The 21,208-nt window shown below is 51.2% G+C and overlaps 2 protein-coding genes across 3 annotated transcripts in view; one reads left to right on the top strand and one right to left on the bottom strand.

Moving 5' to 3' along the window:
* The window catches only part of TTC38 (tetratricopeptide repeat domain 38), a 29,750-nt gene extending 27,441 nt beyond the window's left edge, over positions 1 to 2,309 (bottom strand). For both annotated transcript variants that reach the window (XM_074391305.1, XM_039463277.2), the window contains exons 1-2: positions 2,209 to 2,309; positions 1,657 to 1,734 (exon numbers count right to left, since the gene is read on the bottom strand). In XM_074391305.1, coding sequence (XP_074247406.1) covers positions 1,657 to 1,734; positions 2,209 to 2,241 — 111 coding nt within the window. In that variant the 5' untranslated portion in view covers positions 2,242 to 2,309. The remainder of the gene's footprint in view (positions 1 to 1,656; positions 1,735 to 2,208) is intronic.
* Positions 2,310 to 11,367: 9,058 nt separating this feature from the next.
* On the top strand, positions 11,368 to 19,023 carry PKDREJ (polycystin family receptor for egg jelly). The gene has a single exon (XM_003932949.4). The coding sequence runs from the start codon at positions 11,389 to 11,391 to the stop codon at positions 18,109 to 18,111; it is 6,723 nt and encodes a 2,240-aa protein (XP_003932998.2). The 5' UTR covers positions 11,368 to 11,388; the 3' UTR covers positions 18,112 to 19,023.
* Positions 19,024 to 21,208: the final 2,185 nt, after the last annotated feature.

Raw genomic sequence — 21,208 nt, 5'->3', positions numbered from 1 at the left:
CAGAATGTGCACAGGCTGGGAGGGTGAGGTGCCGCTGACCCGGGATGTGGTATGTGACAAATTGAGTGCTCTATAGAGGCCAACGAGGTAGAAGAAAGGAGCTACGTCAAACAGAAAATAAACGGCTCAGATGCCCGGAGCTGAGTCCCTCGGCAAGGCAGGCTGGGAACAGGAGGCGCGTCCCGGCACGGCTCACAGCATCCCATCAGCCTCTCTTTTTTTTTTGAGACGGAGTTTCGCTCTTGTTGCCCAGGCTGGAGTGCAATGGCCCCATCTCGGCTCACCGCAACCTCCGCCTCCTGGGTTCAGGCAATTCTCCTGTCTCAGCCTCCTGAGTAGCTGGGATTACAGGCACGCGCCACCATGCCCAGCTAATTTTTTGTATTTTTAGTAGAGACGGGGTTTCACCATGTTGACCAGGATGGTCTCGATCTCTTGACCTCGTGATCCACCCGCCTCGGCCTCCCAAAGTGCTGGGATTACAGGCTTGAGCCACCGCGCCCGGCCCCATCAGCCTCTCTTATTCGGCCCATAGGCTTCTAGGAGCTCCGTCAGTCCTTGCTGTGGATGAAGTCGGTATGCAGCGGCCTCACCGCCAGCGTCCGTTTTCTGTCACTGTAGTTAGGCCCGGGTTCATCCTGGTTCTGCCTCCAATTCACAGCCAACCTTCAAGCTGTGACATGGTAAAAGCCCTATAAACTGCATACCTCGACCAGACCTCGGCTTTCTGTTGAAAACTGCTCTCTGTAACCCTAATGTGACAGGCAGGCAGTCCAGACCCACGCCATCTCGGCCCCTGCCACTTGCAATAAGTAGCTAAGGCCTGTAGTGTCCACCCTACCCAGGCAGTGTGTAAATTAACACTTACCTTGACTTGTGTGAACCGCTTACGTAACAATCGGAATGTCCAAAGTCCCCTGGCCCTCAAAATGTCTGACGCCCCTCACCCTCAGCCCCGCCCAGGAGGTGGTTTATGAGCATAAAAGGTCTTGACACTCTCCTTTCGGGGCCACGGGTTGGAGAGACGAGAGTCCTCCGCGGCCGCCAGCAATAAAGACCCTGCAGTTTGGCATACTATTGTCTTGATGTTGACTTTCTATGCTCACTCGGGCACAGCAAAGTAAGTAGGTTCATCTCTCCGGGCCTCAGTTTCCCCACCTGTCAAACAAACTAGTTGGATCTTACTTCTGGGTCCTCTCCTGGTTCTAAAACCATAGGCCCCTTCATTGGTAGAGAAATGACTGGTCATGCGGCGGAAGGTCTTGGCACACCTCCCTAAGAGCCGTATACTCACAGGCTCCTCCCAGGAAAGGATCCATGTCCTGGTGGCAGAGCCCTGCCGCAGACCCTCAGCAGGCCACAGCGGGAGGCAGGGGAGGCCAGCACCCTCACAAAACACCCCCGACGGCGCCCACTGCTGTCCCCCCACCACTCAGTCCTGGGGAAGAGGGCTAGGGCAGAGGCCCTCTCAGGACGCTGTTGGGCGGCAGAGATCAGAGATATGTCCCCACCCTCCCACGCCCTCAGGTACAGGGTGCAGAGAGGTACTGCCGTCTATTTCTAAGGTCACGGTGCAATTTAAAAAGTATTCCCCATTTTAAAAACCTTCCCCTAGACCTCCACAGAAGGGGCCGCGGCCTCTCTCGGCAGGCATACCTGGGTCAGCGTGGCATCGAACAGCTTGCAGGCTTCGTTGCTTGTGGTGGAGAGCGGGAGCCTCGCATCCTTCCAGGCCTACAGACGGCAAGAAGGGAATAGCACGGCCTTCTTCCCAGGAGCCCTTCAAACTTCAACACACACAAGTCGCCTGGCCCCTCTGATCTCCATCTTCCTCATCTGCAAAATGGGCTCAGGCTTCCAGTGCTGGGCGGATTGCAAGGAGCCAGCCCCTCGCCTTCGGGGACTTCCCTGCGTCCCACGCCATGCCCAGTGAGCTACGCTTTTTAGGAGCTCTTGGGGTCTCCTGAGTACCCTGACGGGAGCCCCTTATTTCCTTTGGTGGGGACCCCACAATAAGGTCCTCGGGTCGCTTCCAGGCGTTGCCGCGGACGCGCCCGTGCGCCCAGGGATCACCTCGCGCCCCGCGCCCCGGGCCATGTCTCCTGCCATTCACTCTCGCCGCTGCCGGGATTTCTCCCCGCCCAGCACCGGGCCACGCCCTGGACCCGGGGTCCGAGCGGGACCTGGCCGGGAGCAGCCTCGGTGTACCTGGCAGTCGCGCAGAGGCGCGGGCGCAGCCATGGTGCGCGGGTCGGTGCCCTGGGGCAGCTCCGGACGCGCGGGCCTTCCGGGGACGGGGCGGGGCGGCCGCGCTCTCCCGCTCCCTCACTGGTGGGTTTCGGACAGACCCGCCCGGCCCAGGACCCGGGCTCGCCCCGGAAGCCCGGCCGGACTTCTCCGCACCGCCGCGGCTGCGCAGGCTGCGCTGGAGGGGCGGGCTGGAGGGGCGCGTTGGGGCCCCCTGTGCACGCGCTTGCCCCCATCGGACCAGAGCCTTGGGCAAGAGGGAGGAGGCGCGGGTCCGCGGATGGCGCGCACCGCGGTCTGATCCTCTCCCCTTGCTAGGGACCCTGCTGGGGAGGCGGCCTCTGTCAGGGTCCCTTGGTAGCAGGGAGCCCTGGGACAGCGGTCACTTTCAAGTTTATTTCGTCGCGGTCGGCAGCCACCCGCGCGCGCACGGCACGCACTCACTTGGCATTCGGGGCCGGCTTCACTGAGTGGTCCCGCCACCTCCCGTCCTCCGTTCTCAAGGATTTGCAACGGAAAAATCGCTCTGTCTCCTGCAGTAGGGGCTTCTCCTCTGGACCAGCCGGGTCCGAACTCTGCCATCAACCACGGACAGCCCCAAGCCAGTGGGCTCCCCTAGTTTAATCTGTCCCCGCCCCAGGGTGCGGGAATCCAGGGCGTAGACCAAGTGCAGGACCAGATTTGGCCTTTTATTTAAAATGTTGATACTTTGTTCATCATGGACTTTTTGCATTCGTTTTGATTTTTGAAATATTGCATTACAATATTATTTATGTCGGAGCTGAAAAGATAAAACTCAGAAGAGGGGCCGGGCGCGGTGGCTCAAGCCTGTAATCCCAGCACTTTGGGAGGCCGAGGCGGGTGGATCACGAGGTCAAGAGATCGAGACCATTCTGGTCAACCAGGTGAAACCTCGTCTCTACTAAAAATACAAAAAATTAGCTGGGCATGCTGGCGCACGCCTGTAGTCCCAGCTGCTCGGGAGGCTGAGGCAGGAGAATTGCTTGAACCCAGGAGGCGGAGGTTCCGGTGAGCCGAGATCGTGACATTGTACTCCGGTCTGGGTAACAACAGCAAAACTCTGTCTCAAAAAAAAAAAAAAAAAAAAAAAAAACAAAAACAAAACAAAACAAAAAAACCTTAGAAGAAAACAAGTAAATCTTCATGACCTTGGATTTGGCAATGGAGTCTTAGAGGTGACACCAAAAGGACAAGCAACAACAAAATAAATTGGACTTCATCAAAATTAAACACTTTCCCACATCAAACGACACTACTCAGGAAACTGAAAAGATTAACACAATGGGAATAAATGTTTGCAAATCATATGTTGGGTAAGAGTCTAGAATCCAGAATATATAAAGATTTCTTGGCCGGGTGCGGTGGCTCATGCCTGTAATCCCAGCACTTCGGGAGGCTGAGGCAGGCCCTTCCAGGTGTTGCCCGGGACACACCTGTGAGCCCAGCGTGTCCGCAGCAACGCCTGGAAGAGCCTCCCTGAGCCTCCCAAGAGGCCCCAAGGAGCCAAGAATAAGGGTGGCAAAGAAGCCTCCCAAGGCCGCAGTCACCCTTCCAGGCACCTCCTCCAGGTTACCACAGGCTGGAAGTTGCAGAGGCCAACAGGGACAATGTCTTTGGAGACCATTGCAGGTGTCAGGTACGATGCAGCAATTTTCCTCCCCTTCCACTCACCACTGCTGAGTGGCAGGGCCTTCCTGGGAGCACTTGACCTGTGCTCCTGGAGGCCAGGGGCCCAGAAGCTGGTGTCCGCTGGTGGCAGCGGCTCTGAGAGATGAAGAGGTGCACAGGCTGCAGTGGTGAAGGCGACACTCCCAGCTGGTCGGGAGGAGGGGTGGCCATGCTTCCTCTGGCCCAGGTGTGGCCTTACAGGATTGGGGAAAGGGAGCAGGAAGCAGGCCTTTGCCCTGTAGGGTTGTCTGGAGGCGCTGTGGGCTTGTAGCAAGTGGGCCAGAAATCTGCAAACCCTGGGCTGAAGGATGTCTGGGAAGCCCCTAGGTGAGGGACCACAGATGAGAGACCCCCAGTGAGACGCTCGAGTGACCCTCTGAAGAGGTCAACATGCCCTCCGGAGAAGAGTCACTTTTGCAGGCAGCAACACAAGCTCGCCCCACCCCCTTCCCCTACCAGCTTGGGGGCCAGAGGCAGCCTGTGGAGAGGGCAAAGGCCGGGGCTGAGGACGGGAGGAGGTAATAAGCAATGATGTATTAACCTCGTTGTGTATTAGTCAATAGAGTTTTGACTGTTGCACGAGCTCGACATGTTAATTACCGAAGAAAACTTTATTTTTATTTTTTGAGACAGAGTCTCACTCTGTCACCCAGGCTGGAGTGCAGTGGCACAATCTCGGCTCCCTGCAACCTCCACCTCCTGGTTTCAAGTGATTCTCCTGCCTCAGCCTCAGGGTAGCTGGGATTATAAGGCACGAGCCCACATGCCCGGCTAATTTTTGTGTTTTTAGTAGAGATGGGTTTTCACCATGTTGGCCTAGCTAGTCTCGAACTCCTGCTTTCAGGTGATCCACCTGCCTCAGCCTCCCGAAGTGCTGGGATTACAGGCATGAGCCACTGCATCTGGCCAAGTAACTTTATTTTAATCAAAGGTGAACCAAGAACTTTTGGCCACGGAGTGGGAAAGAACTAGGCTCAGACAGTGCATCTGCCTGAGCAGGGGGTTGTTGGGGGAGACATAAATTCTTTTTCTTTTTTGAGACGGAGTTTTGCTCTTGTTGCCCAGGCTGGAGTGCAGTGGTGTGATCTTGACTTACCGCAACCTCTGCCTCCCAGGTTCAAGTGATTCTCCTGCCTCAGCCTCCTGAGTGGCTGGGATTACAAGCATGCGCCACCATGCACTGCTAATTTTTTGTATTTTCTTTTTTCTTTTTTTTTTTGAGACGGAGTTTCGCTCTTGTTACCCAGGCTGGAGTGCAATGGCGCGATCTCGGCTCACCGCAACCTCTGCCTCCTGGGGTCAGGCAATTCTCCTGCCTCAGCCTCCTGAGTAGCTGGGATTACAGGCACGTGCCACCATGCACAGCTAATTTTTTGCACTTTTAGTAGAGACGGGGTTTCACCATGTTGACCAGGATGGTCTCGATCTCTCGACCTCGTGATCCACCCACCTCGGCCTCCCAAAGTGCTGGGATTACAGGCTTGAGCCACCGCGCCCGGCATTTTTTTGTATTTTCATTAGAGACAGGGTTTCTCCATGTTGTCAGGCTGGTCTCAAACTCCCGACCTTAGGTGATCTGCCTGCCTCGGACTTTCAAAATGCTGGCATTACAGGTGTGAACCACCGTGCCTGGCCAGCTGTAGTGAGCCAAGATCGCACCACTGCACTCCAGCCTGAGTGCTCCAGCCAGACTGACAAAGCAAGACTCATCTCAAAAAAAAAAAAAAAAAAAAAAAAAATACGTTTACCCAACATACTGGTTACAATCCTGAGGAAACCAGTCCCAGAGTGCTTAGCACCATTATTTGTAACGGAAGAATATAGACAGCAACCGTGACGACCACCGGTAGAACAGATAAACTCTAGTATGCAGCCTCAGTAAAATACTCCGTAGTCGTGAAAATGAATGAACAAAGCTACATGAATCAACGTGATCTTTATAACCTGTAGAAGAATAGATGCAATACGATGGCATTATGGGAAGTCTAGTAACACGCAAAACAGTATATTGCTAATAAATTTGTCCCTATGTAATAAAACAATAAAGAAATGCAAGCGAATAAAAACGACCTGGGTTAATAGTTACCCCGGGGAGGAGGCTGGGGATTGTCCCTTGAAGGATACACTGAGGTTTACAGTCCTATTGAAACTGTTTTATTTCTTTAGCTGGGGGATGGGCATAGGAGTGGTCTTTATTCTTTCTTATATCTTTATGTAAATCTTAAGGTATTTTATAAACTAGTAAGAAATACCCTTTGCTCATCCCATTTCTCCCTGGCTACTGCCCCACCAGAACTTACCCAAAGAATTGTATGTGATCATCTCCACCTCCCCACCTTCTTTCCATTTCCCCATCAGTCCACTCCACTCAAACTTTAGTCCCCAACATGCCACTGACACTGCTCTTGTCCAGGACACCAAAGACCTCCTGTGTCGTGGACCGTCCGGGACGGGTAGGCACGTCTGCCCGGGGGTCTCTCGACCTGCAAGAGGGTCCCAATATCTGGAAGAGGGAGTGCGCCTGGAAAATTAATAAAGACAGAGAGAGATCTGGAGAGCTGATAGGCTGTGCCTAAACAGCAAATTTTATTTTTCAAAGGCCAGGAATAAATACACTTTCTTGGCTCTGGTTTACGTCATAGTAAGAGGAATGCAAATGTATGCCTCACATGGCCTATACAATAGAGAAGTCAGATATGCGATCGGTGGTTGTAAAAAGTAAGAGAATTTCCTACAATCACAAAGTTTGTTTGCATCCAAACATTATTCACAAAGCTTGTTTACATCCAAACATTATTCACAAAGCTTGTTTACATCCAAACATTCACAAAGCTTGTTTACATCCAAACATTATTCCTCCTGGCTGCAGGTATCTCTGGTTTGACCTTGTTTTAGAACTGAGATGTGAAACGGTTTTTTGGTTTTGCTCATCAGAATATCTTTTAATTGGATTCTCCTTTGTCTACTCCTGACTCAACTTAACTCAACTTCCCCATTCAGGAATCTCTGAGTCAGGAATCAAAGCCATCCCTTACGGTGGCATTTTGCTTTGCAAATATCGACAGTTAAACCATTATCTAGGGTACAAGGCAGTCGGGTAAGTAAAGGTTAAAACTTATTCTTAAAGAGTCATAAAAAGGTTAAAAGCAGGAACGGTTGCCGGCAGGGGGTCACTCGGTCTAGCAGCAACGCATAGTTTTAGGCCCAAAACGATATTGTGGTTGATATTAGAAACTGATCATTCATCTTTCAGTTCCTATATTTCCGGATAGCTCGACTGCCTCCAGTAGGAAACTGTGTTTGGGATCAAACTCACCGTATAGTGAGACTCACGCCTTTTAGGGGTCTCACACGGGAATGTTCCCCACAATCCTGTTCCCAAATTCAGTGGCCATTCACCTCTCTGAGCTCAGCCATGTTGGACATGGCTGGCCATGCCCTCTTTCTTGAAAGCCCCTGGCCCTGGCTTCCAGGACTGCCCCCCACTTCTCTGCTCTCCTGCCCTACTGCCCTCCTCCTCCAGCTCTACCTTGGCTGGACCTTTAAATCCTGGAGGACTCCAGGGTCTGTCCACTTCTCCACGGTGCCTCCTCCCTGTGTGACCTCCAAGAACCCCAATCTGTCTTCAGTCCCCTAGTCCACTCTGGCCGCCATTATAAAATAGCACAGACTGAGTGGTTTAAACAATGTATTTCCCTTGCTCTGGAGGCTGGAATCCAAGATCAGGGTGACAGCACCGTCCAGTTCCTGGAGAAGGCCTTCTTCCTGGTTTGTAGACTGCTGCCTTCTTCTGTCTTCACATGGTCTTTGGCTGGTGTGTGCCTATGCGTGGTGGTGGTGGGGGGCATGTTTCTCCTCTTCTTATAAGGCTACTGATGTGGTTTGGCTGTGTCCCCACCCAAATCTCATGTTGCATTCCCAGGTATTGTGAGAGGGACCCAGTGGGAGGTAATTGAATCATGGGGGCAGGTCTTTCCCGTGCTGTTCCTGTGACCATGAATAAGCCTCATGAGATATGAGGCTTTTAAAAAGGGGAGTTTCCCTGCACAAGCTCTTTTCTCTTGTCACCTGCCATGTGAGATGTGCCCTTCACTTTCTGCCATGATTGTGAGGCCTTCTCACCCACATGGAACTGTAAGTCCAATAAACCTCCTTCTTTTGTAAATTGCCGACTCTCAGGTGTGTCTTTATCAGCAGCGTGAAAATGGAATAATACACCCACCATGAGTGCCCCACCCTCCTGACCTAATTAACTCTCATTATTATACCTCCCAAAGGGTCCACCTCCAAATTCCAACACGTTGGCAATTAGCGCTTGAGTATATTAATTCGGGGGACACATTCACTCCATGGAGCCCCTAAATACCAGACTCGGATCAGAATGACCAACAGGAAAACAGCTGACATGTGACCATGTTTGATCTATCAAAGCAGCAATTTCCTGAGAGCCCCCCCCTAATAAAGACCGCTTCCTGGACAGGGCTGACAGGCACGTGGAGTTGACCTTGTGTGCTCTTTTTCACATCTGACGTGCAGGGCTGGTTTCATGGGTGTGCACCTGGGAAAGGTGCACAAACAGTCACATTTCGGTTTTCACACATAAAAGGGCCCCGTGCTTGCTTAATGCTCTGCTGTACCTGTGCTAAAATTCCGAATAATATTTGAATGAGGAACCATGCACTTTTCATTGGCAGAGGGCCCCCAAAATAACCAGGATGGTCTCGATCTCTTGACCTCGTGATCCACCCGCCTCGGCCTCCCAAATTACAGGCTTGAGCCACCGCACCTGGCCACGGCTTGATTATTTCTAATCACTCCCACTGTAATAGATGCTCTGTAAGAACTGGGACTAGAGCTAATGCCTAGAAAAATGTGTAGCATGTAGTAGCTGCTGAAGAAATGGATGCAATAGGCTGGGCATGGTGGCTCATACCTGTAATCCAGCACTTTGGGTGGCTAAGGGGGAAGAATTACTTGAAGCCAAGAGTTCAAGACCAGCCTAGCCAACAAAGGGAGACCCTATCTCTACCAAAAAAAAAAAAAAAAAAGTTAGCTGGGAGTAGTGGTGTGTACCTGCAGTCCCAGATGAGACTCAAGAGGTTGAGGCAAGAGAATCACTTGAGCTCAGGAACTGGCAGCCACCGTGAGCTGTAACGGTGCCAGGGCACTCCAGCCCGGGTGACAGAGGAAAACCCTGTCTCAAAAAAAAAAAAAAAAAAAAAAAAAAAGAAGCAACAATGAGAATACAAATAATAAAGTGGTAGACCTAAATCCAGCCATATCAATAATTACGTTAAATGGTGATGGTACAAATATTTCCATTAAAAGGCAGAGATGGACTAGATTTTAAAAACCTCCATTACATGTTGCCTACAAAAGACCACTTTAAATATAAAGACATGAATAAGTTGAAAGTAAATGAATGGCCGGGCGCGGTGGCTCAAGCCTGTAATCCCAGCACTTTGGGAGGCCGAGGCAGGTGGATCACGAGGTCGAGAGATCGAGACCGTCCTGGTCAACATGGTGAAACCCCGTCTCTACTAAAAATACAAAAAATTAGCTGGGCATGGTGGCACGTGCCTGTAATCCCAGCTACTCAGGAGGCTGAGGCAGGAGAATTGCCTGAACCCAGGAGGCGGAGGTTGCGGTGAGCCGAGATCGCGCCATTGCACTCCAGCCTGGGTAACGAGAGTGAAACTCCGTCTCAAAAAAAATAAAATAAAATAAAAAAATAAAGTAAATGAATGAAAAAATATGCCATAGAAGCAATAAGGAAAAGAGGGCTAGTGTGTTTTTTTTTTTTTTTTTTTTTTTTTTTGAGATGGCGTTTCACTCTTGTTACCCAGGCTGAAGTGCAATGGCACAATCTGGGCTCACCGCAACCTCCGCCTCCTGGGTTCAAGAAATTCTCCTGCCTCAGCCTCCTGAGTAGCTGGGATTACAGGCACGTGCCACCATGCCCAGGTAATTTTTTGTATTTTTAGTAGAGATGGGGTTTCACCATGTTGACCAGGATGGTCTCGATCTCTTGACCTTGTGATACACCTGCCTCGGCCTCCCAAAGTGCTGAGATTACAGGCGTGAGCCACCGCGCCAGGCTAGTGTGGCTATTTTAATATCAGGTAAATGAGATTCTGAAACAAAGAGTACTACCAGAGATAAAGAGCAAACTTTCATGGCAAGTCGCGGTGGCTCACACCTGTAATCCCAGCACTTTGGGAGGCCAAGGTGGGCAGATCACTTGAGCTCAGGAATTTGAGACCAGTGTGGGTAACCCGGCAAAACCTCCTCTCTACAAAAAATACAACACTAGGCCGGGCGTGGTAGCACATGCCTGCAGTCCCAGCTACTTGGGAAGCTGCGGAGGGAGGATCACCTGAGCCCAGGGAGATCCAGGCTGCAGTGAGCTGTGATCAGGCCATTGCATTTCAGCCTGAGCGGTGTGACGGTTTCATCAGGGGTTTCCGCTTTCATGTATTCCACATTTTCTCTTTCCACTGCCACGTGAGAAGTGCCTTTCACCTCCTGCCATGATCCTGACGCCTCCCCAGCCATATGATACTGTAAGTCCAATTAAACCTTTCTTCGCAGTTTTGGGTATGTCTTTATCAGCAGCATGAAAATGGACTAATACAGGGGAGAATCAATTAAGACCACAAGTTTGAGACCAGCCTGTGAAACACAGGAAGACCCACATCTCTACAAAAATAAAAACATGAGTCAGGTGTAGTCATGTAGACCTGTTGTCTGGGAGGCTGAGGCAGGAGGATTCCTTGACTCCAGGAGTTCAAGGTCACAGTGAGCTATGATTAAACCACTGCACTCCAGCCTGAGCAACAGAAAACCTGTCTCTAAAATCAATCAAGCCCCAAAATATACAGCAAAAATGGACAGAACTAAAGAATGAGGCCAGTCACAGTGGCTCAGGCCTGTAAACCCAGCACTTCGGGGGATCGAGGTGGGTGGATCACGTGAGGTCGCACCACTGCACTCCAGCCTGGGTGACAGAGAGAGACTCCATCTCAAACACAAATGCCAAAAACCAACTAGAAAGAAAGAGCAAATCGAACCCAAAGTAAGAAACCCAGAGTCAGATCTTCCTGGGCGCCCAGGAAACTCACAGTTCCCTCCTGATCTCCCAGCTGTGACTGGCTTTCCCAAGGCATCCTGCTGAAACCCCTTCTCCGTGGTCCGCACGGGGCTGAACTACCCCCACTCCCAGCCACCGTGACCCTGGGGACGGAGAGGGGAGGGATGCCAGGAAGCCCCCAGTGCCGACTGACCCCCCAGCTCCCAGGTCCCAGCTGCTGCTCTCTGGGACGTTCTGCCTCTGAGACCCCTCTGCCTGTCGCCTTCGATGCCCGAGACCCTCACTGTCCCCGCGACCCCCGAGGCGGTTGGACGCGCCTCGCGGCCTCCGCGGCGCCTCCCAGCTTCTCCCCGACGGGCGCCATGCGGCCTGGGCCCGCGCTCCTCCTCCTGGGCCTGGGCCTGGGCCTGGGCCTCGGCCGCCTCCCGCCGCCGCCGCCGGCTCCTCGCGGGGCCGAGGCCGCCGTTCCCGGGGCGCCCCGCGGCCTCCCGAGGGGTGTCGCCGGCCCCGGAGTGCGCGGCGGCCGCCCCCGCCTCCGTCTGCGGCCCCACGCGGTGCGGGCGGGCGGCCTCTGCCTCCCCCGCGGCGGGGCCCGGCGGCGCCGGGACTGCCTCGACCTGCGCGTCCCGCTCCGCGCCCAGCGCCCGCCCCGGCCCGCGGCGCCCACGCCCGTCGACCTGCAGCTCTCGGCGCGCCGCGGCCGCCTCTCCCCGCCGTGGTCCGCGCCGCCGCCGCCGCCGCGCCCGCCCGGGGGCCCGGCCTGGGCCTTCCTCCTGCGGCCGCGGGGCCCCGGCGCCGCCGCCCCCGCCGCCCGCGTCTCCCCGCGCTCCGCCGCGCCCGGCCCGCCGCCCCGGCCGGGCTTCGTGGCCCGCACCGAGTGCCCCCCGGACGGCCCCGCGCGCGTGGCCTGGCCGGCCGCCAACTCGTCCCGCCACGGGGCCGTCGGGCCGTCCGCGTCCTGCCAGATAGACGCCTGCGTCATCCGGAGCGTGAGGATCAACACGGACCGCAGGGGCGCCCCCGTGCGCCTGAGCAGGACGGCCGAGGCCACCCTCAACGCCTCGGTGCAGATGGACTGCCCGCGCGCTCTCGCCGTCTCCCAGCACTGGCAGGTGTTCTCCGTGCCCGCCGTGGGCCACGCGCCCGACTGGACGCAGCCCTTGGACTTGCCCCAGCTCCAGCTCGGGAGGAGCCCCTTGTTCCTTCACATCCCCAGGCATTCGTTGTCCTGGGGGGTGTATGTGTTTAATTTCACGGTGTCCATCGTCACCGGGAACCCCAAGATGTCCGAGGTGACAGACTCGGACGCCGTCTACGTCTGGATCGCCAGGAGTCCCCTGCAGGCGGTGCTCCTCGGGGACGCCCACGTTACAGCCAATTTCTCAGAGCCGCTGATTCTGGACGGGTCCACGTCCTCGGACCCAGATGCAGACAGCCCGTTACAGGGACTCCAGTTCTTGTGGTACTGTACCACGGATCCCAGAAACTACCGTGGGGATCCAATAATCCTGGGGAGTAAGGACGTCTGTCACCCCGAGCAGGCCAATCTGAAGTGGCCCTGGGCCTCCGGCCCTGTGCTGACACTTTCGCCAGAAACACTGAAAGGCGACCGGGTGTATTTCTTCAGAATGGTGATTCGGAAGGATTCGAGGACAGCGTTTTCTGATAAAAGGGTCCACGTGCTCCAAGGACCAGAAGCCATAGCACACATCACATGTATCGAAAATTGTGAGAGAAGCTTAACTGTCTCCGACAGATTTGCTTTGTTCCTAAATTGCACGAATTGCGTGAGCCGTGATTTCTATAAATGGTCAATTTTGTCTTCCTCGGGTGGTGAGATGCTATTTGATTGGATGGGGGAAACTGTGACAGGAAGGAATGGGGCTTATCTGTCTATAAAAGCTTTTGCTTTTCGGTATTTTTTGGAAGCTGAGCTTTGGATTTCTCTCCATCTAGCAAGTTGGAGTGGAAGGGCCTCGGTCTTCAGGCATTCTTTTATTATTAACCACGGCCCTCAAGTTGGAGAATGCAAAATTAATCCAGCTAAAGGAATTGCACTTATGACTCAATTTGTTGTCCAGTGTAGTGATTTTAGGGATAAGCACATGCCTCTTACATATAAAATAATTGTTTCTGATGTGCACAGTGTTGGTGAAATCAGTTCAGTAAAAGAGAACACTCTGGGGACCATCTTGTACCTGGGGCCTCAGTCCACAGCTCCCCCTTCCTTTCTCCCTGTTGGTACGCTGGCTAATCAATACGCCTTGAAGATATATGCCCAGGTCTACGACTCTCTAGGAGCTTTTTCTCAGGTGACTTTGCATGCTACCGCACAGGCTCCCACCGACAAAAATTCATCGGAGACTGTGTTGAATCGGTTACTCAGCTTCACCATGGGACCAAGTTCATTGCTGTCTACTTTGATTCAAAAGCAGGATTTTTTACCTGCGGGTTACTTAATGTACGTAGTCACTTCCGTTTTGAATAACATGAGAACCGAATTATCTCTTCAAGATGACAGAGTCAGTCTCCGAGAACACCTCATTGAACAATCTTTCCTTCTTCCTGCAAGAACTTTGGTGGAAATTGGCCAGGTGGTCATGGCTGTTACCAAATTAACCCAGAAACCCTCTGAACTCACTTGGGATGCTCAGAAACGTGTCACCATGAGGATATGGCAAGCAAACCATGCCTTACAAGATTATCAACAAAAAGATAAACACTTTCGATCTGAACAAATAGAAATTGTGAGCACTGGAATATTAATGACTTTGTCCAATATTCTTCAACTGACTTCTTCTGATCAAGTGATTAAAGATCCTTTCTGTGTAATAGAATCTCTATCAGACACAATACTGGCTAATAAAGTGCCAGGGAACGAAACCACCTCAATGAGAACCCCCAATTTCAACATGTATGTCAAGAAAGTTGAAAAGTGGGCTGTTACCCGGGTCTTCAGAGATGAGAAACACTGCAGAAATTGTTTTTATCCAACACTCAATGTGAGCAGTGTTCCAGGCCTGTCTGCAAATGCTCCCATTTCCACCATGTTTTGTGATTTCACAAATGATCCCTTTCCTTGGTTAAATGATCAGGAAAACACTTCCTTAGCGATATCTGGATTCAGAATGACAGGCGTTGCAGATAACGGTAGTGTGCTAGAGATCACACCTGATGTAGCGGAAGTATTCCTCGTCAGGAAAAACGTGGCCTTTGCAGCTTTTGATCTCACAGTGGGACCCGACAGAGAGGCTGACGGGTCCTCGAAGACGACAGGTGGGTTTAGCTTTCAAGTGGACAGCAGAGTGCCCAGGGAGGTGCTGGTCCACATCGTGACAGAAGTGACGGTGCCGTTCACGGTGTCGGTGTACACAGGCAGTCAGATCACTCCCACAGCGCTGGTCGCCACCTTCCTCGTGCCTCACGACATCCCTCCGGTTGCCAGCCAGAGTGCCCTGTTTGACCTGGCCTGCACAGTGAAGAAGGCTCGTGTGGTGTGCCTACCCGTGTCCCTGCTGCAACTCATAGCTCAGCACAGCCACTCGCCCTACTGTACTGTGTCCATAGTACTGCAGGCACCTCGTTTTGTCATGAAGCCCAGTGACAAGCTCGTGAGAATTTCTCTCTTCAGCGTCCAGTGCTTGGACATGTATGGGATCCAGAGTGAATGGAGAGAGGGTTACTGCATTCTTGGTGAGAAGACCAGCTGGCATGAGGTGCACTGCGTCTGCAAGAACTTAGTGAGGGCCAGGCGGCAGCTGGGCACACTTGGACTCACCAGCATTCACCTGCATACCCACTATGTGATGGCCAAGGTGCTTGTGATCCCTAATCCTGTGGACCTGCGGTTAAACATCAAGACCCTTTACCAAAACCCGGTGACCCTCCTCACTGTGCTTTTCATTCTTCTCTTATATGTGATCCTAGCTTTCTGGACCTTGTACAGGGATGAAATGGACCAGTTTCTTATGGGGCATGTGATAGTTCTACCGGATAATGATCCTTATGATAATTTATGCTACTTGGTGACTATTTTTACAGGAAGTCGTTGGGGTTCTGGGACCAGGGCCGATGTCTTTGTGCAGCTTAGAGGCACAGTGAGTACCAGCGATGTGCACTGTTTAAGCCATCCACACTTTACAACTCTCTACCGAGGCAGCATCACCACTTTCCTCCTAACGACAAAAAGTGACTTGGGGGACATCCATTCCATCCGTGTGTGGCACAACAACGAGGGCCATTCGCCTAGCTGGTATTTAAGTAGAATCAAAGTGGAAAATCTGTTTACCAGGCACATTTGGCTGTTCATATGCCAGAAATGGCTTTCTATTGATACCACTTTGGACAGAACATTTCAGGTTACCCATCCAGATGAGCCTCTGACCAGAAAAGACTTTTTCTTTATAGATATGAGTACTAAGCTCCAGAAAAACCACATGTGGTTCTCTATTTTTGCTGGTGGTGTTAATAAAACATTCAGTAGGCTCCAGAGATTGTCCTGTTGTTTAGCAATGTTGCTAAGCTCTCTTCTTTGTAACATCATGTTCTTTAATCTAAATAGACAAGAACAAACTGAGTCAAGAGAAAGGAAGTACATCCGATCGATGATGATAGGAATTGAAAGTGTCTTAATTACAATCCCTGTGCAATTATTAATAACTTTTTTGTTCACCTGTTCCCAGAGGAAACCTCAAGCAGATCTAAAGGAGGCATCTCCTCAAAAGCTTCCTCTAATGTCAGAAGGAAGTGGACACTGGGAAGAATTCTTGAGAAAGTGGCATGCTAACGAAACTGCTAAGGAGCTTCCCAGGGAAATCGCAAAACCTGCGTCTCAAGGAAAGCCCAGGATCCCTAAGGCGGCTCCTAAGGCAACCCCCAAACCCAAGCACACGCATAGGAAGGCACAAATCAAGACCCCAGAGACCCGCAGGCCAAATACAAATTCCAATAACAACGAAGACGATCAGAATGTCCCTTCCGAAGAGCAACCTTCCCAACGGGAGCTCCAGGAGCTTAAGAAAAAGGCCCAGATCGTCCTGCCGTGGTGGTGCGTTTATGTTGCATGGTTTTTGGTTTTTGCTACTTCTAGCGTCTCCTCATTCTTCATTGTATTTTATGGACTGACTTATGGCTATGACAAGTCAATAGAATGGCTCTTTGCATCTTTTTGTTCATTCTGTCAGTCAGTTTTTCTGGTGCAGCCATGTAAAATTATACTCTTGTCAGGCTTCAGAACAAATAAACCCAAGTATTGCAAAAACCTTTCGTGGTCAACCAAGTATCAATATACTGAGATCAGGCTGGATGGAATGAGTAAGCATCCAGACGAAATGCAGAGGATACATGACCACATTGTCCGAATCCGAGGCACGAACATGTACCAACCTCTCACAGAAGATGAAATCAGAATATTCAAAAGAAAGAAGAGACTCAACAGAAGAGCACTCCTGTTCCTGAGTTACATTCTAACTCATTTTATCTTTCTAGCCCTTCTGTTGGTCCTTATCGTCCTTCTATGTCACACTGACAGCTTCTACTATAACCAGTTTATCCGTGATCGGTTCTCCGTGGATCTTGCTACTGTGACTAACCTGGAAGACATCTACAGATGGCTGAACAACGTGCTGTTGCCTTTGTTACACAATGACCTGAATCCAACATTTCTTCCTGAAAGCGCCTCTAAAATCCTTGGCCTTCCATTGATGAGGCAAGTGAGAGCAAAATCTAGTGAGAAAATGTGTCTATCTGCCGAAAAGTTTGTGCAAAGCAGTATCAGAAGAGAAATTCATTGTCATCCCACATATGGCACTGACCCAGAAGACACAAAAAACTATTCTCGCTTTTGGAATGAAGTTGATCAGCAGGCTACAGACGAGAGTATCAATGGATTTACCTATAAGCCTCAGGGAAAGCAATGGCTGTATTATTCCTATGGACTACGACACACCTATGGATCTGGAGGCTATGCATTCTATTTCTTTCCAGAACGGCAGCAGTTTAATTCCACACTGAGGCTCAAAGAACTTCAAGAAAGCAATTGGCTTGATGAGAAGACGTGGGCTGTGGTTTTGGAATTAACAACTTTTAATCCAGACGTAAATCTATTCTGCAGCATTTCAGTCGTATTTGAGGTCTCTCAGTTAGGAGTTGTCAACACAAGCATATCTCTATACTCCTTTTCACTCGCTGATTTCGACAGGAAAACTTCAGTAGAAATCTACCTATACGTGGCCATTCTCATTTTTTTCTTAGCCTACGTTGTCGATGAGGGTTATATCATTATGCAAGAAAGAGCCTCCTACGTAAGGAGTGTGTATAATTTGCTCAACTTTGCTTTAAAGTGCCTATTTACTGTGTTGATTGTGCTGTTTTTCAGGAAACATTTCCTGGCCACTGGCATAATTCAGTTTTACTCGTCGAACCCTGAAGACTTCATTCCCTTTCATGCGGTTTCTCATGTAGATCACATCATGAGGATAATTTTGGGTTTCCTGTTATTTCTGACGATTTTGAAGACCCTCAGGTATTCCAGATTCTTCTATGATGTGCGCCTGGCTCAGAGGGCCATCCAGGCTGCCCTCCCCGGCATCTGCCACATGGCACTTCTTGTGTCTGTGTATTTCTTCGTATTCATGGCTTTTGGTTACCTGGTGTTTGGTCAGCATGAATGGAATTACAGTAACTTGATTCATTCCACTCAGACAATATTTTCCTATTGTGTCTCAGCTTTCCATAACACTGAATTTTCCAATAACAGGATTCTGGGGGTCCTGTTCCTCTCCTCTTTCGTGCTGGTGATGATCTGCGTCTTGATCAACTTATTTCAGGCTGTAATTCTGTCTGCCTATGAGGAAATGAAGCAGCCTGTGTATGAGGAGCCCTCAGAGGAAGTGGAAGCAATGACATATTTATGCCGTAAACTGAGAACCTTGTTCAGCTTTCCGACCTCCCAATCTAAGGCCAAAGGCGAGCCTGAGTTCTTTACTGACATGCTATATGGGCAGCCAGAGAAGAACAGCCGCCGTTTTCTGGGGTTGAAGACCAGAAACATCAACGGGAAGAGAATGGTTTACCTTGTTGTTTGATGAATTATGGTTTCAAGAGTCACAAGCAAGCGTTTCCCCAAATGCTGAGTCTTTGGGATGAAGGGGATTAGGAAGTGTTAGTGACTTCACCATGCTTTCTACTCATGTCCTTCACCAGGCACATCCCCTGCACTTGGAAGTATCTCCAATCTTGGCCTCTGCTCTTGGGAGTGTGCAAGTTTGAGTGTAGCATCTGAGGAGAGAGGAGGGTCACAGTGTGAGATTCCTGGACTGGTTTCCCTTTAGAGGGGAGTTATGTGACTCCTGGTACAAGGGCAACACTGTTGATTTGGTGTCTGCAGCAGTTTAGAGGAGGCAGAGCCACTGGTTTTGAGAACTAGATTTGAGAGAGGGACCTGGCCAGGGTGGTGCATTGTTGGGTGTTTCTGGGCTTGACCCACGCTGGAAGCCGATGGCCTGTTGCTCCAGCACTGAGCCCCAAACCCCTTGGCCTCGCTGGGAGGCCCCTTTGTAGACCAGGACTGCAGAGCCCCCCCTCCTCTTGGTTCCCCTGGATTTAGGGCCCCGTGGGGACTTCCAGGACTTACTTCATGCTTGAGAACGAAGGAGTGGCGCTTCTCATTTATTCTTAAAGTTACTGCAAGTTAAAGTAAAATTCAGTAACATTTTCTGACCAAGAGACATGTTTCGTTAACCAACAAAATGGTGCATATGGGTTCACAGTAACATATAGTAAATGTTCTATATACTGAATAGAGCAACATATACATCTAGGATGTGGGCACTTGGTTATCTATGGTGTGCTGGACTATTTAGGAATAAGGAAAATGTGGCTTATCACTTAACAGAAACAAGAGCTAGCAGCTGTCCTGTTTTCACTCAGAAGCATGTTCATTTATGTAGATGCCACTTTAAGCTTTATCAGAATTAAACGTGAGATCTTTTCTGTGAACCTCGCAGTGATTTCCATGTGAGGGGCATATACACACATAGCTCCTGCCCTCCAAGTGGAGGGCCAGAAAAGGGGGACAGCCGGGCGCGGTGGCTCAAGCCTGTAATCCCAGCACTTTGGGAGGCTGAGGCGGGTGGATCACGAGGTCAAGGGATCGAGACCATCCTGGTCAACATGGTGAAACCCCGTCTCTACTAGTGGTGCAAAAAATGAGCTGGGCATGGTGGCACGTGCCTGTAATCCCAGCTACTCCGGAGGCTGAGGCAGGAGAATTGCCTGAACCCAGGAGGCGGAGGTTGCGGTGAGCCAAGATCACGCCATTGCACTCCAGCCTGGGTAACAAGAGCAAAACTCCGTCTCAAAAAAAAAAAAAAAGAAAAGGGGACAACCAAATGAGATGGGTGGCTGCTCTGTACCCACTTCGGTTTCCCTGTCATCCTCAGCTGCGCTGAAATGGACATAGCACACTAGGCCCCACAGGTAGACTCCTTCCATCCTTTCCTTCGGGGAAATGCCTAGCCCTGGGCAGAATGTAGTTCTGTCTTACCTGTTGCCAGGTGAGAAGATGAAGAGGTCTCATGATTCACCCACGTCCTCACACAGTTAGCAAGGGTCAGAAGGTCAGATGGGGGCTGGGTGTGGTGGCTCACACCTGCAATTCCAGCACCTTGGGAGGCCAAGGTGGGCAGATCACTTGAAGTCAGGAGCTCGAGACCAGCCAGGCCAACATGGTGAAACCCTGTCTCTACTAAAAATACAAATATTAGCTGGACATGGTGGCGGGTACCTGTAGTCCCAGGTACTCAGGAGCCTGAGGCAGGAGAATCACTGGAACCCAGGAGACAGAGGTTGCAGTGAGCTGAGATTACACCACTGCACCCCAGACTGGGCAACAGAGCAAGACTCTGTCTCAAAAAAAAAAAAAAAAAAAAAGGTCAGATGGAGATTTTCTTTTTTTTTTTCCTTTTTTTGAGACAGAGTTTCACTCTTGTTGCCCAGGCTGGAGTGCAATGGCGCGATCTTGGCTCCCTGCAATCTCTGCCTCCCAGGTTCAAGCGACTCTCCTGCCTAAGCCTCTCGAGTAGCTGGGATTACAGGTGTGTGCCACCACACCCAGCTAATTGTTTTGTATTTTTTGTACAAATGGGGTTTCACCATGTTAGCCAGACTGGTCTCAAACTCCTGACCTCAGGTGATCTGCCTGCCTCAGCCTCCCAAAGTGCTGGGATTACAGGCATGAGCCACTGTGCCCCGCCCAGGTGGGGATTTGCTAACTCCCCTGGTGGGAAGGTCATGGGGGCAGCCTGGACCACACTGGCCCACTGGTTCTGACTGGGGCACATGTTCTTGAGCTAGTGCCTCTCTTAACCACCTGACTTCGGAATGGATTGAGAAAGAGTCAGCAGGGGTCCAAATGATTACTTTTTACTGATAGAGGCTGGCTGCAGTCAGGACAAATACACTTGCCCACTGAACTACAGAATGAGGGACCTCAATCCCCGGTTGCAGGCAAGCTGCAGAGGCCCGCCCTTCAAGGCAGCAGAGACTGCTGGCAAGAGGGTGAGGCAGAGACACATGCTGTCTGTGGGTGGGCATCCCCAGGCCTTCTCCCCTACTTTAGTAATACACTGAAGTCCCTGCCCCTTCCCAGGGGCTGAGTGGGGTCAGGGTAGGCTAGTTGGCCTCCCTTGCTAGGAAGAAAGCACCAGGGTGGAGGAGAAGGGCTTCCCATCAACACAACCCGAGCTATGCTGTGGGAAAATGAGTTACTAATGAGTCAGGGAGGGCCACAGTTGTAACCACAGGTGCCACATGGGCAATTCCAACCTCAGAGGCCGTAGAGAGTCACTGGGGGCCCAGGAAGGACACTGGAGGTGGTTTGAGTGATCACCAGGGACAGCTGCCGTGGGGCCTGCCAAATACGACAAGGATCTCAATTTCTTGCTGAAAGTGAGAAACCCAGCAGTCTCGGGACTTTTTTCCAGGCATGCTGGGAAAGAGGAGAGAACAAGGGGTTTCCCTCTAACCCGATAGAGCAATGACATGTATTTATACAGTCTAGAAACAAGGAGATGCCAGGTACATTATCAGGAGGACAAGGTATCACGTAACAAATCAAAATGCAGGTTTCTTCTGAAGAACGTTTTCACAGGACATAGCAACAATTTCTTTTTGGGGGGGGCA

The sequence above is a fragment of the Saimiri boliviensis genome, chromosome 21 (genome assembly GCF_048565385.1).
Source record: "Saimiri boliviensis isolate mSaiBol1 chromosome 21, mSaiBol1.pri, whole genome shotgun sequence".
Taxonomy (NCBI): Eukaryota; Metazoa; Chordata; class Mammalia; order Primates; family Cebidae; genus Saimiri; species Saimiri boliviensis.
The sequence above is the reverse complement of the archived record's forward strand: the minus strand, read 5'-3'. Positions and strand labels throughout refer to the sequence as shown.